This window comes from Phaenicophaeus curvirostris, chromosome 2 (genome assembly GCF_032191515.1).
Source record: "Phaenicophaeus curvirostris isolate KB17595 chromosome 2, BPBGC_Pcur_1.0, whole genome shotgun sequence".
In the NCBI taxonomy this organism is placed as follows: Eukaryota; Metazoa; Chordata; class Aves; order Cuculiformes; family Cuculidae; genus Phaenicophaeus; species Phaenicophaeus curvirostris.
The window spans coordinates 72,342,055-72,359,378 of record NC_091393.1 but is presented as its reverse complement, the minus strand read 5'-3'; the positions used below and the strand labels follow the sequence as shown (position 1 = coordinate 72,359,378).

At 39.8% G+C, this 17,324-nt stretch overlaps 1 protein-coding gene across 1 annotated transcript in view; it reads left to right on the top strand.

Moving 5' to 3' along the window:
• The first annotated feature begins 1,561 nt into the window (after positions 1 to 1,561).
• The window catches only part of TTC27 (tetratricopeptide repeat domain 27), a 130,098-nt gene continuing 114,335 nt past the window's right edge, over positions 1,562 to 17,324 (top strand). The window contains exons 1-3 of the mRNA XM_069852457.1: positions 1,562 to 1,705; positions 5,180 to 5,357; positions 10,558 to 10,687. Coding sequence (XP_069708558.1) covers positions 1,615 to 1,705; positions 5,180 to 5,357; positions 10,558 to 10,687 — 399 coding nt within the window. The 5' untranslated portion in view covers positions 1,562 to 1,614. The remainder of the gene's footprint in view (positions 1,706 to 5,179; positions 5,358 to 10,557; positions 10,688 to 17,324) is intronic.

Below are 17,324 nucleotides of genomic sequence, written 5' to 3'. Positions count from 1 at the left end.
TTTAACTTCCCAATCCTCTGCAAACGCTGCGTAAGAGAAAACATGAACACATCGTCCACTGATGAAAGCAAGTTCATAGGGACAGATGGAAGCTCCCTAGGAATGAGCTGGACTGGAGAACAAGTCTTACGAGGAGCGGCTGAGGGAACTGGAGTTGTTTACCCTGGAGGAGACTGAGTGACCTTATCGGTGCCTACAACTGCCTGAAAGGAGGTTGTAGCAAGGTCGGCACTGGCCTCTTCTCCCAGGCGACAAGGCGGGAATGGCCTCAAGTTGCAGCAGGCGAGGTTTTCATCGGATATTATAAAAAATCTCTCTATGGAAGGGGCCGTGAAGCCCTGGCAGAGGCTGCCCAGGGGGAAATGTGGTAGTGTCACCATCCCTGGGGGCGTACAGACAGCGTGCAGGACGCGGCACTTGGGGACAGGGTTTAGCAGGCACGGGACCGCTGGGCTGCCACTTGGACTGACCCTTAGCAAGTTTGTGGATGACACTAAGCTGGGTGGAAGTGTCGATCTGCTGGAGAGTAGGGAGGCTCTGCAAAGGGATCTGAACAGGATGGACCACTGGGCTGAGTCCAATGGCATGAAGTTTAACAAGGCCAAATGCCGGGCCCTGCACTTGGGGCACAACAACCCTATGCAGTGCTGCAGACTAGGAGAAGTCTGGCTAGAAAGCTGCCTGGAGGAGAGGGACCTGGGGGTGTTGGTTGACAGCGACTGAACATGAGCCAGCAGTGTGCCCAGGTGGCCAAGAAGGCCAATGGCATCTTGGCTTGTATCAGAAACAGTGTGACCAGCAGGTCCAGGGAGGTTATTCTCCCTCTGTACTCGGCACTGGTGAGACCGCTCCTCGAATGCTGTGTTCAGTTCTGGGCCCCTCACCACAAGAAGGATGTTGAGGCTCTGGAGAGAGTCCAGAGAAGAGCAACGAAGCTGGTGAAGGGGCTGGAGAACAGGCCTTAAGAGGAGCAGCTAAGAGAGCTGGGTTTGTTTAGCCTGGAGAAGAGGAGGCTGAGGGGTGACCTCATTGCTCTCTATAACTACCTGAAAGGAGGTTGTAGAGAGGAGGGAGCTGGCCTCTTCTCCCAAGTGACAGGGGACAGGGCAAGAGGGAATGGCCTCAAGCTCCACCAGGGGAGATTTAGGCCTGACATTAGGAAAAAATCCTTCACGGAAAGGGTCATTGGGCACTGGAACAGGCTGCCCAGGGAGGTGGTTGATTCACCTTCCCTGGAGGTGTTTAAGGCACGGGTGGACTAGGTGCTGAGGGGCATGGTTTAGTGTTTGATAGGAATGGTTGGACTCGATGATCCGGTGGGTCTCTTCCAACCTGGCTATTCTATGATTCTATGACTGGGCGTGCTTAGACCCCTCTTCCCGTCTCAGGGAGCCCCGCGGCTCGAGGCGCAGGGCGGAGACACAGACCGCAGACGAGAAACTCCGCCCGCCTCCCGCCTCCTTCTCCCCACTCTGCCCCGGGCGCGCGCCTGCGCGGCGCCGCGTCCTCCCGGCGTGCCCGGCGCGCGCGCACGTCATGGCGGCGCCCTGAGGCCGCTTCCGGCACGTGGGGCCGAAGGGCGCGCCGGCGGCGGCAGCAGCGACAGGGGGGACCATGCTGGCCCTGGAGCGCTCCCTGCTGAGGGGCTTCCCCGCCGCCGCCGCCGAGTCCCGGGAGTGGAAGCAGGGCGAGGTCGCGGCTGCAGGTGAGGCGGGGGAGGGACCCGGAACCACCGGCGTCTCCGCCGGGACCGCGGCTGCAGCGTAAACCCTCCCGCGCCTGGCCGGTCCCTCTTGTAGGGAAACATGGGGAGAAAAAGCCGGGCGTGGGCTGTTACCTCTGTTTTATTAGTTATTTAGTCACAGCTGCTTGAGGGACCAGCGGAGGGCAGCCCCTGGAGGGGAGTCGGTGAGGTGGTCGCTGACCCCAGCTTTGCTGCCAGGGGACGCAGCGGCTCTTAAAATTTGGCGAGAAAAGGCGCTGCCGTATCTCAGATAGGCTGGAATTACAGCTGTGGTAGAGTCACGTGCTGTGCCTTTTAAAACAGCCTTGTAGCGTATGGAAAGAGTCCTTTATCCCTACCCGAGCGCTCACTGAATTTTGGGAGAGAAACTGTGTGGAGCTACTCTGCTCTTCCTTCTGTTGCTTCTTGGTTAACTTTAACCGTTGTGCTCTCCGGGATTGTTAGATGGTGTGACTAACATCTGTTAGATCTCTTTTCAGTGAGAGCTGTGTATGCTCTTTGTGGTGTGTGTTTTTCTTTTTCTTTCTTTAGCTCTGGTCTGTTTTGTTTATTTATTTATTTTTTTAATTAGTCTGCTGCTGTAAGATGTGGAGAAGGCTATTCTGAATGAAGGTATTTTGCAGCAGGGCTACAAAATGATGGGATTTGTGATGATTCTTAGTCATTGTTTATATAGGCATTTCCTATCTGTGATACTGGAACTAAATGTAAAGACTGTGACCTTGAATTTGTACGGTGACTTACAAGGAGCTAAACAGAATCAGAAGCAGATTTTGTGTCCTTACAGTTAAGTTACAGTGTTACCGGAGAGAGTAAACATCAGTGTTCTTCATCAGTGTCCTCACAGCCAGTAGTTTATTCTGCAAACTAGTGTCGTCTAGGCAACTATAATCTAATATAAAGAAGTAGTCATTTGTCTTCCCCAAAGCACAGATTGGAGAAAGCTTCTCATTATTTTTGTTCTCTGTTGAAAGTACAATGTCAGCAGAGCTGCAAAACGTTTATGATTCTTTTGCACATGCCCTTCCAGCTGCAGCTTAAAATCATCTAGTACAAATGATCGCTTACATCACGTGGCTGATCACTGTTGTAAAGAAGAAAAGTAAATTGTGGTCGGCGGTGTGGTCCAGAAATAGCAGAATGAATGTATCTCTATCATCCATTCTTACCAAGTCATCCATCGCTCCAATTGAAATTGGTTCTGTGCTTGGTCTTCCTGTATATCTGAGATATGTTTTAGCTGGAGGAGTTTGGCGTTGGTGTTTGGTTTGCTTCCTTGTGCAGCTGCTGGCTGTGTGGATCTGTACCTGTGCTAGCATTGGCTGGCTTGGGTACTGATACTGGCGTAGCTATAGTAACACTGAGTGCACAAGAGCTGCTAACTGGAATGACAGATTAATGTTAAGGCACCTATCTTATGCAGACCCCTGCATCAACTAGTTTAAAACCAGTTAGTACATCTGCATGACTTGCAGCCACAGCTGCAGTGCAGGCAGATACTGATTTTCATAGAGTCATAGAATAACCAGGTTGGAAGAGACCCACAGGATCATCGAGTCCAACCATTCCTATCAAACACTAAACCATGCCCCTTAGCACCTCGTCCACCCATGCCTCAAACACCTCCAGGGAAGGTGACTCAACCACCTCCCTGGGCAGCCTGTTCCAGTGCCCAACGACCCTTTCTGTGAAGAATTTTTTCCTAATGTCCAGCCTAAACCTCCCCTGGCGGAGCTTGAGGCCATTCCCTCTTGTCCTGTCCCCCGTCACTTGGGAGGAGAGGCCAGCACCCTCCTCTCTACAACCTCCTTTCAGGTAGTTATAGAAAGCAATGAGGTCTCCCCTCAGCCTCCTCTTCTCCAGGCTAAACAACCCCAGCTCTCTCAGCCGTTCCTCATAAGACCTGTTCTCCAGCCCCCTCACCAGCTTTGTTGCTCTTCTCTGGACTCATTCCAGAGCCTCAACATCCTTCTTGTGGTGAGGGGCCCAGAACTGAACACAGGATTCGAGGAGCGGTCTCACCAGTGGCGCGATACAGGGGCGCGATAACCTCCCTGGACCTGCTGGTCACGCCGTTTCTGATCCAAGCCAAGATGCCATTGGCCTTCTTGGCCACCTGGGCACACTGCTGGCTCATGTTCAGTCGCTGTCAATCAACACCCCCAGGTCCCTCTCCTCCAGGCAGCTTTCTAGACAGACTTCTCCTAGTCTGTAGCACTGCACAGGGTTGTTGTGCCCCAAGTGCAGGACCCGGCCTTTGGCCTTGTTAAACCTCATGCCATTGGTCTCTGCCCAGTGGTCCAGCCTGTTCAGATCCCTTTGCAGAGCCTCCCTACCCTCCAGCAGATCGACACTTCCACCCAGCTTAGTGTCGTCTGCAAACTTGCTAAGGGTGCCCTCAATGCCTTCATCCAGATCATTGATAAAGACATTGAAGAGGGCTGGACCCAGCACTGAGCCCTGGGGAGCCCCACTTGTCACTGGCCTCCACCTGGATTTCATGCCATTTACCACCACTCTCTGGGCCCGGCTCAAGAACATTTTGCTCAAGAATAAAAGATTTTAACATGGTGAAGTTGCTCTAAGGGCTGCTGGATTGAATACACTGTGGCATATATGAAGGAAAAAGGAAAGATACTTCCTGTGAACCAAGCTGTAGTCTGAGTCAAGAACTTGGTGGATCTAAAGCTTCTTAAGAATTAAACGTAAAGCACTTCATGACTTGCATTTCTTTTGAAAGGCTTCAGTGGAGAAACATTCATGGATTCAAATCCACCTTAGTAGTTACTCTTAAGAATCTGGCTCCATATGCAGACTTTTCATTGACATAGTAAACTTATCGCAGGAAAATAGTTTTTATGAAGATAAAAATATATTAGTGAATATTCTAAGCATTTAAAGGAATGACTGAGCGGTTTCTGCATTTTTACATGAGAATTTATCCTCTGAACTCTTGCAAGTCTTGAACTATTTTTATTTGTCACGTTTCACCTGAAAGGTTTCTCTAGTCTGTGATATTATTGTCTTATCTACAGGATTTTACTGTTACACGCACACATGCACATAGTTTTGAAGGAAGAAAACCCTCTTGTGGTAATTGAAGTAGTCTCCAATAACTGCAGTGTAGGTATTTGACAGGGCATTCATGTATTTCTCCTGAAATTTCAGTGTGAGTTTGTGTTTTGCATTCACCTGACACTTTGTATTTCACTGACATTAATACAAGTTCTGTAAAGTTTCTATTGGATAAAGTGGTGTCTACTCCTGCTGTTCATCAGTTTCAATGCAACTGCACTTTTCCTGCACTGTAAATGAAGGTTCAGCCCTAGAAAGGGGAGTGGTATATGTTTTCGTTTGAACAGTTCTTGTAAGACAAGTTGTTTCAAAGTTGACACTGATTTATTTTTTTTCTGTTTTCTTTTTTTTTTCTTCCAGAAAGCGGATCATTATTACAGTTGATTTTTGATGGGAAATACGAGGAAATATTTTCAAATCCATCCATCCAGAATATTTTCAGCGCATCTTCTGTGACAGAGGAGAACATTGACAGCTACTTGGAGAAACAGGTCCTAGCATACCTGGACTGTTCTGCAGAGGTTGATAACATGGAAAGGTGGAAATTATTATTTATTATGTGGAAGACTAATAGGGATGATGTTTCATTTTTACAAAAGGCATTTTTAAATTTTGTACTATGTGACATAAGTCCTCCAAAATTCTTGTTGTGACAGGAAAAAAGAAAACAGATTTCTCAGTTTGTTCCCCAAGTACCCTGTGGTGTCTTTTCTCTATCGTTGTTTTGCTGGATAGTACTGTGACATAGAGTTTGTTGAAAGCACTAGCTTTATTTACAGTGGTTACTTCTGAAGCTACTGGTATAAAGAAGCCAACAAATTTAAATTTATGTTGCCATGTATTATCTAACAATTAACAGTTTTCCCTCTGAAATGTTGCATTACATTTATGTGGCTACTTGAAGTACCATGTAATGTTGCTTTCTGAACAATGCCTGTATATAAGTCTGATGCATAGTGAGGTTGTTCTACTCTTCTCAAAGTAAAATGAGTAAGGTATTACTCATGGATGCTATTCATCGACTAATTATGTTCTTCACAAGAGTTTCTCTGATTCTAATTGTACCTTCTATGCTAATTCTTGCTGTTAGTCTGACTTTACAGTTCGCTGTATAAATAGTGAATAGACTGAAATGTATCACCTTAAGGATAATAGAAGGAGAAAACTATGTATGTGTGTGTATGTGCATATATGTATTTGTTTTAAAAGATGAGGGTGGGAAAAAGTGTTGCTGAAAAAAGAGCAAAAGATTAGAGAAGGTAAACATAAATAGGAAGGTAATGTATTGCCAGTTAGTGTAGCTGAATACAAATGGATGTGTTTTGATATGACAGATATAAACCCAAGAGTTTTTGCTACAATACCAGAGAGAAACAAATAGTTGTCATCTCTAAAATATTGATTTGAGGTTTGTTAGTAATCGCAGCATGTCAAAACCTTATCTTCTAGTGTGGTATACAATATGATGTGCTTCTGTTTTCTTAGTTGGGTATTTCTTATCCCCTCCCCCTCTTTTCTTACCTTGTATTATTGATGTTGATTATTAGCTGGAGTTTAGATTTTTCAATATTGCTAGATTCTGGCATCTTGCAATAGTTTATTCTTAATTAGGCAGGTCAGGCAGCGTTTGAAACAGACCTAATCCTAATCTTAATCATTGCTTGAAATATGTTTCTTCTTGAAATGTGTTTTTTTCTGCCTTTATGAACCTTTCAGCTTCTTAAAGGTAATATTAATCTGTATCATGTATTAAGTAATACTTTGTACATATCCCGTCATGGTGATGTGTCATCTTGTCTTGCTCCCCCTCGGAGCTTTCATTGGTCTGTGTGCCGTATACGTGACTCTATTGCTGCTGTTCCACTGCAGACAGTAAAGCAGTTTGTTCCTCAAATGCTCATACTTCAGCTTTTTGGTCTTTGAGGTTTTTCTGTCTCTCTCTGCAACTCTAGGCAGGATTAGAACCCTCCTTGGCAGAAGATATGGAGGAAAATCTACAATATTTTACCTTTCAAAAGCAGACAGAGGGATTTCTGCTCAAAATTACACCCTGGGGTTTTATTCAAAACAAAAGTGTATAGCTTGAATTTTTCAAGCTTCATTAGTAATAGTTTCAGAAGCTTTGAATGATTTAGTGCTGAAGGAAGTTAAGTTGTGACTTTCTCTTGATAGAAAAAAATTCTACCGAGAGACAAATAATTTCCTATTTCATGTGGGCACTGCTTACAGCACTTAAATCTGTACCCTGTTTGTTGTCTCCAGTGAGTTTCTAGGTTAAAATGTGTTACATAGTTATTTTTCCTACCAGCAGGCTTTATGCCTTGTGATTGCTTTAAGGAAAGAATTAATGCAGCTTTTGCAACCTTTTGTTGCCTGTAATTTAAAAAAACCTGTATTTTTTATGGTGGTTTTTTTTTTTTCTGAGTGTTTCAAAAATGCAGCAAACCTCTAAGTTCTAGTTCAGAAAATTCAGTAAAACACTGGTTTTCTTGTGACTTTTGGTAGATGGACTTAATTCAAGTACGTGCTGCTTTTTTCCCCTGAACTGAAACTTGTAATTCTGGAGGTCAAAAAACTCAATGGAAGTTGAATTCAATCGGAAATAGAAAGTTGGATAATGTTAATCTTATTCTTTTAGCACAATATAAACACAGTACAAAGTATGGTTTAATAACAGTATTAAAAGAACTCGTAAAGAGTAACTCGTAACATTTTCTGCTTTCAAAACCATGGTTCTGTAAGGAAAATATTTAACAGTGTTTTACAATTTGCTGCAGCTTTTTCTATCACTTCAACTGCTTCCCTCCTTTCCTGGCCGCAGACATTTTTTCACTATGTCGCTTTTAACCTTTATGGCTTAAAAATGAAGTCTAAAATCATTCTTTACAATTAACTTATTGAATAGGAGATTCTTTTCCTTTTTTTCCCTGCTATTGCTTCTCACTTCAGTGGTTAACAGTTATCTTCTACAGAAAAAGATACCTTCATGGCTGTATTTTAAATACGCAAAATGTGGAAGATTTAGCTGTAATATGTGTTAACCATGTAGAGGAGGAATGCCTTTTTATTTTTTCCTGAGCTCTGTAAGAAGGAGGTGCAGTCATTGCCTGACGTACATTTTGCTTCTGAAGATTAGAAGGAGTAGCATGCAAGGTGCAACAAATGACAGAATATTTTTGGAGAGCTTGTTTCAAAATACCTCTAAGGTCTCTTAATATGTTTGATTCCAGTACCTAAGACAACAGGGAAATGTTGTTTTTGATTGCATATTTACTACTTCTAACTTATTCAATGCATAAATGAATGCCAAACTTTCCACAACAAATCCATACAATAAAGCTGGTTATGATTTCCCAACTGAACATAACTGCTTGTTATGGTTTCACTGAATGGTATTCCTGGTATTTCTCTTGCGGCATCTGATTGGTTAACTGGTGTGCTATATATATTGAAAAACAAAAAAGAATAAATTCTTGCTTCTTCTGCAGCTTAATTTGATGCATATGAATTGGAAAAAAAACCACCCCCAAAACTAAACAACCAAAATCGATGTGGCGTCTAATTTTGCCTTGACTTCTCTTCTGTAATTTCTAGCTTCACTAAAAAGTAAAGAACACTCCCAATACCTGCAACTTAATCAGCTTTTAAGCATAGCCTGTCTATTGAGTGTTTTCTCACTCTTATTTTGTATGTAAATTCCAGCATTATATGCGAATTTATCGATTTTCAAGTACAAATGCTCTATTATAATTTATTTTGAATTTGAGCAATTCAGATATAGCAGTATGAATATTACAGTAGAGTGTATATAAGCATCTCATTTTATATCATGGATCAGAATCCTGCTTGACTTGGTGTAAACAGTGTTTAAAGAAAAAATAGGCAGCAAAACCCCCACTCACACAGGGAAAGGAAGAACAAGATGGACAGATGCAGACATATGTTTAAGGAAATATAACAAATAAACTATGTAGTTCACCATAGTAAGTGAGAAACTAGCAGAACTCCCTCTGCTTTTCAGACAGCACAGAAGAGCAGTTTTCAGGCAGCCTCTGGGAGGTGAGGGTTTACAGGTTTGCATTGTAAGTGTGAAGGGCAGTCAGGGAGACAGAATGTCTTTTTTTTTTTATTATTATTCCTAAGAAAATAGGGAATAGACAAGGGAAGCTAGAATTTGCAGGGCTGAGAGCTTGGAATTGACTTTCTGGTGCAGAATGTGAGATAAGGAGACTGGTAGTTGGCCACGGGTCTGACAATGAGGGGGGAAAAAAATCAGTTGGTGATGACAAATTAGCCAATAGGAAGACAGTATCCCAGCCAAAGTAATGGAATTGGTTATCAGCTGTTGCAGAGGCCTTCTGCACTGATATAACTGTGTCAGGGCTTAAAACAAGTTTGCCCACCATATAAATGTCAGTAATGTTAAATTAAGTGTGTTAAATTTATTAATAGAAATAGTGTAAATTATAAAATAATGAGGTGTATCTGTCAAATCACAGTGGCAATATAGTTGATCATGCTCTATGTTATCTTTCTTTTCAGAAGGTTCAAAGCATGATTATTGTAGGAGAGTAATTGGAAAATATATTTCTGTGGTTTTTTGTGTGTAATGGTAATAATTTAGTATGCAGTAACTTTTAGTACTTTGTGTTCTGGACTTTAGAAGTTTAATAGTAATCTTAGATATGTATTAAAATAATATTTGCTGCTAGATAGTACAGGTTGAATAGTGACAGGTAGTAAATGTGTAAATGTTATCTTGTCTAGTTTGACAAGAACTCTATACCAGTCTTTCCTTCTTCTCTTATTCTCCTGAAGGCTCTGTTCTGGTTTTTTTGTTTGGTTTTTTTTCTTTCAGTGAAGCATTCTCATTGTTCTGCATCTTTGGACACATTCTTGCCCACCAGCTGCTTATTTGTATGTGGCTCTTCTATTTGACTTTGTTTTTTTTAGGGATTGTATAACACTTTAGCCTTTTGTTTCCATTTGAAGGACTCTGGCATCTCTAAGTCCTGTTTTACAGAAGTAAAAGAGAAAGAAAAAGACCATTTTTCACACCCCCCCAATTCGCTTATGCTTCTTAACTTACCAAGTTATTATAAATAAAACGAGCACAATTAAAATGTTAACGTTTTGTAGGCAGGAGACATGTTATGTATGTGTCAGGGCCTTTGTTGGCACGATTGATTATAACGCAGTAAGGTTCTAAATTATTAAAAGTCCAGAAATTTATGTAAATCTCCTAAAAGTCTGCAGCTGTAGAGTGAAAATAAACAGCTAAGTCAAACCAAAAAATAAAAATGCTGTTTTGGAACATAAGCTAATGCAGTATCTTTTCTCTGAAATTCTGAGGATTAGATGCATCCTGTGAAGACAGAACAGCCATGCAGTAGGCAAACGTGAGATAATCTGCATCCTCTGCTAATCTCCCTCTGATCACTGATAGTTTGATACAGCCTTAATTTTGAAACATAGGAACTAACCTTGCTTCCAAAAAGTTTGTCACTAATTGCAACCACTATAAACAAATATATTTTCAAGCCTTTTAGGTTTGCACATACATTCTTGAATACTACATTCATTGTATTTTCCTAACGAGAGAATGATTTTTTTTAAATAAATTTTATTTTATTTTTTTAAGGCTGCGCGTTTTGAATTAGTACAAGAACTAATCAGATCTGGTAGCCTTAATAATGCATGTGATATGTTGCTAATTGCTTTTCTTATCGCTATTGCAGGCAGAGGCTGATGTTTCTACTTGGTGTGGGCAGTTTGCAGCTCTTTGTTCAAAGCAATTGGACTGGACCTCCTGTACGGTTAAAGCTTGAGGACTTTGTGCCACCTGCATTGTTGCAGAAATTCTGTGAGGTATACTTGGATTTTAATAAGTGTCCGTTTACAGTCACTACTTTTCACAAATCACCATGACACACAGATGTGTTGGAGAAAGTACGTCTGTGAGGTGCAGTGCTAGAATGAATTGCCATGGTCATTGATCTTACTGGCTGCTGTTGAAAGCATCTTCAGCTATATCAGTTTTACAGCCAATGTCCTCAAAATAGTTACTCTGTTTCTCTACTTAAGAGATTTCCAGCTGGAGATGTTGGTTTTGGAAGGGGAAGATGTATTTATTATATGGGAGCATTTGCTGTAAGGGCGTTTGTGGTCAATAAACTTTTTATTTATTGATTTTGGGGTGCATTCTTAGCTGGATCAAAGAAAGATTTTTTTATAAATGGCTTAGAAATTTTCCCTCCTTAGGGTAAGGTAGAAGCTCCATGTCTTGCAAATAGCAGAATATCTGGCAGATACTAAGAACAGCAGATCTGGATGCTGAGTATCCTGTTGGGCTCATGGATGATGCCAAGTGAATTGTAGTATTGTTAATACAAAAATGCTAACTCAAACGGAGCTTTTGGAAGAGGGGGGGAACGTAGGAGATGAAACTGAGGACTGTCCATTTTATTTGCTTTGGCATCTTTTTGTGTAAATAACTAATTAACACCGTAACTTCATTTGTGAGATGCATATATTGTTTCTCATGGCAGTACCACACTTCCTATACAGACTCTCGTGCACCTGTGGTTCAGCACAGTTTCTCCTGGTTTGTTTTTTTTTTTTTTTTTCCTCTTGGAATTAAAGCTATGGAAAATACTGATTAATGCAGTCTATCAGGGAGTAACATACCACTAGTCTCTGCTAATGCTAAATCTACATGAGTTTGAATTTAGAATGTCAATGTGAGTAAGATACATACCATGACCAATGTAAATGCTGTGAACTGTGGAATGAGGGGAAGTTTGAGTATATGAAAAGTGTCACATAAAACTGTTTGATTTGTGTTGCATTTTTGTGGTACTTTTTTTGCAAGAATTCCGTAATTAAAAGTCCTGCCCTAGATTTGTGTGCATGGTTTTTATTTCTAAATAACTAATTCAGATACAGTATCTCTCCTCCTTTTTTAAGTGTTTATCAGTTTGGTTTATTCTTTAGAGCTGACATGATATGTATGTGGGCTTATTTTTTGCTCATTTTTTGATACTATAAATTAAAATCTCATCTGATGATGACTAAATAAAAAGTAACAGTAGAAGCCAAGTGTACTAAACCTCCTAGGGTATGAAATGAGTTAGTAGAAATTTTCAATTATTCTGTTTCTGAGGAGGATGTAAATTCAGTTTGCCCTTATGTATAATAAAAAAAAACAAAACAAACTAATTTTTTCTATTCTCCTTAATCTGTTTCTTATCTTTAAGATTATAGTATTATAATATCTGTGGGTTCTGGTTATTGAAGAACTCTAGTATGCTATGTTAGTGTATATATGCAGCCTGTAAAATCGGACGCTGCATGCCAGGATGCTGTCAGTGACAGAGTTCAGACCTGTAAAACACAATGTTCATGCTGTCTATTAACTGTCCTGTTTACTGTCTGTCATAATGGAAGAATGAGGTACTAATTGGCTGTTGAATAAGGGAATACATGTCTCCTGTTTAGTTTCTGTTATGTTTCTCCTGTGGCTATGGGTGTAATGCATTGAAATATGTTTACTTATGCTGAGGTGTAAGGAGGTGTTCCAGAAACTATATCGGCAAGAGATTAAAAAAGAAAACAGACCAGAGCATACTCGATTTCTAATGAGTACTGCATCAGGGTTTGACATTGCTGTAAGGTTTAGCTATTTATGCATTCATAAAGAAGTACTTTACCTTTATTTATGTTGCTGCTGCCTATATTATTGTCTTCTAAAATGTTAGTGGGCTTTTTTCCCAAGTGCACTACGCACTAACCTAAAATAAAATGTTCAGGTCTCTTCATTAAATGTCGCAATTCAAAAGCTTTTGTATGTTTTGAATTGTCGTTATGTACTTACTTTCCAAGCATTCTTAGTGTATAAACATTCTGTAAAAATGAACATCTCAATAAACTGACATTTTTGTACTTCCATTAATCCAGCTTTCCTTTCTTGCATACACAGATATTCACAAAATGTGGGTTAAAAATATAGCTCTGATTTTCTCCATCTGTTGTAATCTTCTGTATTTCTGTCATCAAGACAGAAAATACACCTCTTTAAAATAGAACTTCCATTTTTCAGGTTTTCAGACTAAAATGATCTATTCCCATGTCAGGGTTAAAAAATTGTCTTCATGTTTCTTTTAGCCTGCTCTTAGTAAAATCACTAACTTTTGGCCTTGCAAGGTCTCATTTATTTCAGGACTATATTCAATACTATTATTTTCAGAATACTTTATTGCCTTAGTCTTAACTTTCTGCTTTCAGGCTACATAACTGATGCCATTTCTATGCTTTGAAAATTTCACCTCTGGGTCAGTGGCGTAGTTTCATTTCTGCTCTAAGGTAACTTCTGAATGCATCATTAATTTCTTATGAGTGCATTAAGAATGCATGAGACTATAATTAATTTTGGTGAAGAACAAATAAAACAGCCTCTTTTAGATGAGTTGCTCGTAGGGGCCTCTCGGATGTCTTCCATGAACAATATTCACGATTATATGTATGTTATTTCCCATCCCTTAAATTGATTTTGGCCTTCTTTGTAAATGATGATTACATTAGTGTATTCTATTAGGATTGCTTTTTATATCCCACAGAATTGGCTTGTGCTTCTGTCTTTTGCGTCCATGCATAGAAGTAGTTCGGTAATTTTTAAGCAGAAAACAAGCTAGTGTTTTCGTTATTAGGAGTCTTTCTGTTTCCTGAAGTAACTTTGGGACTTTACTATAGCGGTTGAAAAGTCTGACTGATACTACCTTGAGTGTTTTAGGAAGTGACTAGTGTTAAAAAAAGATTTAAAAAGTGTTAGATATTAGTTAAAATGGATTAGCAGTTCTGGCTTTGAATTTGCTAGGATTAGACTAAAACATTTTTAATGAGCTAAGTGCTTGTGATAAGTTGGATGTAGTAATAGGCTACATGCGTCTTTAAGAACTGTCACTGTCTCCCTGCATGCAAGGGAATAAAAGGTACAGAGCTATTGAAGTTGGAGCATAGTAGTATGCGTACTAGCTTGTAGAATCAAATTTGGTATGTTCTGTAGATGATCAGGACAAAACTGTGTAGTAGAACTAATTAAGACCACTGATGATTGCAAGAATGTAGTGAGGACAAGCTGTTTTAGTTGTTTGTTGTCTGCTTTCATATTTGTAGGTAGGATGTATTTGGTAACGGTGAGAATCTCCATCTGGAAGAAGATCCCAATGTATTAATTAATAACACATGTAAATAACTGTTTGGAATCCTCCAAATACATATATCAACAGCTCCTGATTGCCTTTTTATGACTTCCAGATTGATTACAAATAATGAGATTTGGAATGCATTTGAATAGTTATTCCTATACTTATTTTACTGCTTCTTTTATGTATTATTTGATCCTTTTGTTGGAAGAGACTGTAATACCACTACACTGCTGTTGATACAAATAGCTGTGTTCATCTTTGGTAGGAAAACCACCAATGTATGTAGTACTAGTGTCTCAAATCCAGTATGATGCCTTGGCCTTGTTAATTTGAACTTTTGAGACCCAGATGCTTGGCTTCCATTAACATAAACTAGCCAGAAAGAAGAAAGAGTTGAATTTTAGACTGACTGATGTTTTCATGGTTTAAATACCAGTGACAAGTAAGATACAGGCTTTGAAGATGTTGCACATTTCTCCCTCTTGTGGGGAATATATAGAGGGATGAAAAAGGCTAGATGTGGAAGCAGTCTTGCAGGCAAAGATAATATACTAAAGTAGCCTCCAGCCTTGTTCTGCATTCCCTTGCTGTGAATATAGAAAGGAAGGGAGATACTTAATGCAGCCACATGGAAAATACTCTCTTCAAAATGGAGCAAAGTTACCCTCATAGGGAAAATGAACAAGAGCGTTAATAACTATTTCTACATGTAGCACTCGGGGAAGACTTGGTTATGTTAGTTCACTTTTATTGTCTTCAGTCTGCAACTCGGCTCTGCACGGGTCACCTGTTGCTGATTTGGATCATGAAACTGGAGACAAGTCTCCACTGTAATCTTATCTCCTTTGTTCAAAGTTTGAGGGAAGCAATTACAAGCAAACCCAGATTTCCCATCCCCTAAAATCTAGATTCAAGAGCAAATTCTGTTCCAGAGGACCAAATCTTTGGCTGATAACCTCAGTATGTCCTTCCGTATTCTGGAAGATGTATCACTTCTGCCTTGCCAAATGACAAGTTGTTATACAGTAGCCTTTGTACTGTTAAAAGCAGAGATTACCACATACAGATTCCTTATTTGAAAGTATGTTTTTCTTTGCCACCCACAGTTTTTAATTAATTCTTCCCAAGCCATTAGTCTGGCTTTTTCTGTCTTTGTGTGTGTCTGCACTCACCTTTTTAGATTTAGGGAAAGGATCCCCAAGACTGAGAAAGAGCTGATGAAACATTAAGAAGGCCAGTTCAGAGCAGTCCCTTATACAAAAGTGAAGGTGTACCAAATGCTCACTTTGCCTCTAATTATCATTATCAAGAAAAGAACATGAAGACTCTAAACTGCAGTCCTCATACTCTCTGTTCTCAGAGCAATTGAGTGTGAATGACAGCATTTTTTTTTCTAGTCATCATTACTCAGGAAGTAACAGTTGTGCTGGAAATACTTTTGAAAGACTGTGAAAGCTGAAAGAGCTGAAAGTACTGTCCAGCTTGCAGCTGATTTACAGCTTTAGTAGTAGTTACTTAGCAATAGCCATTAAGTTACCGTTTGGAAGTTGAATACAGAACCAGCTACATTTCTGAGATAAAAAAAACACGTATTTGAGTGAACTGGCCTTCATTTGTCTGTATTTGGTCCAGAGGTGATCAAATGGAACCACCTGCAGGTCCAACAGAAACTGGATGTTCACCTCAGGGATTTCACAGCATTATGTTCATAACGATATTATATTGTACATATTTCTGAGCTTTAAGAAAATTGTTCCTGAATAAAATAATTACATATTTTAATGGCAAGTCTGGTGAAGAATAGAGAAACTGAGCACGCTAACCCCAGTTTACTAGGTCAGGAATATTGTGTTAGAAGTTCTGGCTTGTGGCCGTTTTGAAATATGTGGATTTTTTGAGTTACATAAGATATGTTCAATACTTTGAATGCTTAAGTGTTTAAGCACAAGAAGGCAAGCTAAACATTTCTTTTTACTCTTAGCCAATACTTTAGAGATTTTTGTGAACTTAATTCCTAACTTTTCAGGTCTTGAGGCTGTAAAATCTTAAACGTCTACCTCTTCTATACAGCTGTTCTCTCATCTTATGCTACCTTAGGGCAGTAAATTCTGTTGTTAGAATTCTGCACTGATAATGCAGTCTTAGAGCAGGAGTTAGAAAAATTAAAGTTGGTTCAGGCTTTCTTGGCTAAAAAAAGGATATCTGCTTTCCTGTGTGGGATTTGCTTCATGGAAAAGAACATGAATTTGTTAAAATAGAAGATAGCAGTTCTTTGGCTCTGAGATTTCTTGGCTTACTGTTAAAGCCGTGACATGCCATCATCTCTCCCTTCTCCTTCCTCCCCTCTTTACATTCCTTGTAATGTTACATTAGCTGGAGTGAGCTCTCCCATGAAAGGATTTGAAATGTGAATTTGAGATTAATTGGTTGCTACAGTGCTTTGCAAGTCTAGATTGCTATAGCATGGCCAGGCTGTTTTAGAAAATGGTTCTGTTACAAAGCTTATAGCTTCTTTGCTTTCCCACTATTTTAAGTGTGGTCTGCTTTCCTTATAGAAATAATAAAATGTGAACAGAAGGAAAAATGTTTATGTTAAACTCAAAATTACATTGTGTCCTATTGTATGTGTGCATGTATTTTAAAAATGAATCTTTAGAAATACTGAATGATGAATTCACCTCTCAAAATCAGAGTGGATTTGTTGGTAAGGCTGTTACTTTCTGAATCACTGGAGGTGGGCAGGATCTAGTATATTGCAGTTGGTAGTTTCTTTCTTTTATTCTCAAGTGGTTTGTTTGACTATTGTGGACTTTGTTTTCCATGGTGGGATTGAAATAATGTCATGCCAGAATTATACTTCAAGTCAATAAAGTCCCGAGTCACTGTCTTAAATGTAAAAATATTTTTCCATGTTAATACAGGAGAAATAACTAACAAACATATGCAAATCAGGAAAAAAAGCCTGAAGATTACTTGGTCATTAAAAAGTGGGCTAGGGTAATAATGTGGCTTAACTTGAGTGTAACCTGTTGGTGAGGGTATTGAAAGGGGGGGTCAAATAACTTAGGAATTACATTATTCATTTAGTTTAAAAAGCTGAAATGTGATTCAAATATCTTCTCTCCATGTTAGCTAGGCTGAATAAGAATCTTTTTCAGCAAGTGACTTCAATGCAAGCTGTCATTTAACCTTCTATTTCCCCTCTATTCCTTTTTCTTGCCCCTTTCACACCAACTGAAAACAACAGCCCTACTTCTTTTAGTTTGCAAAGGAAACCTGCCACATGAGAACCAGGAATAAAC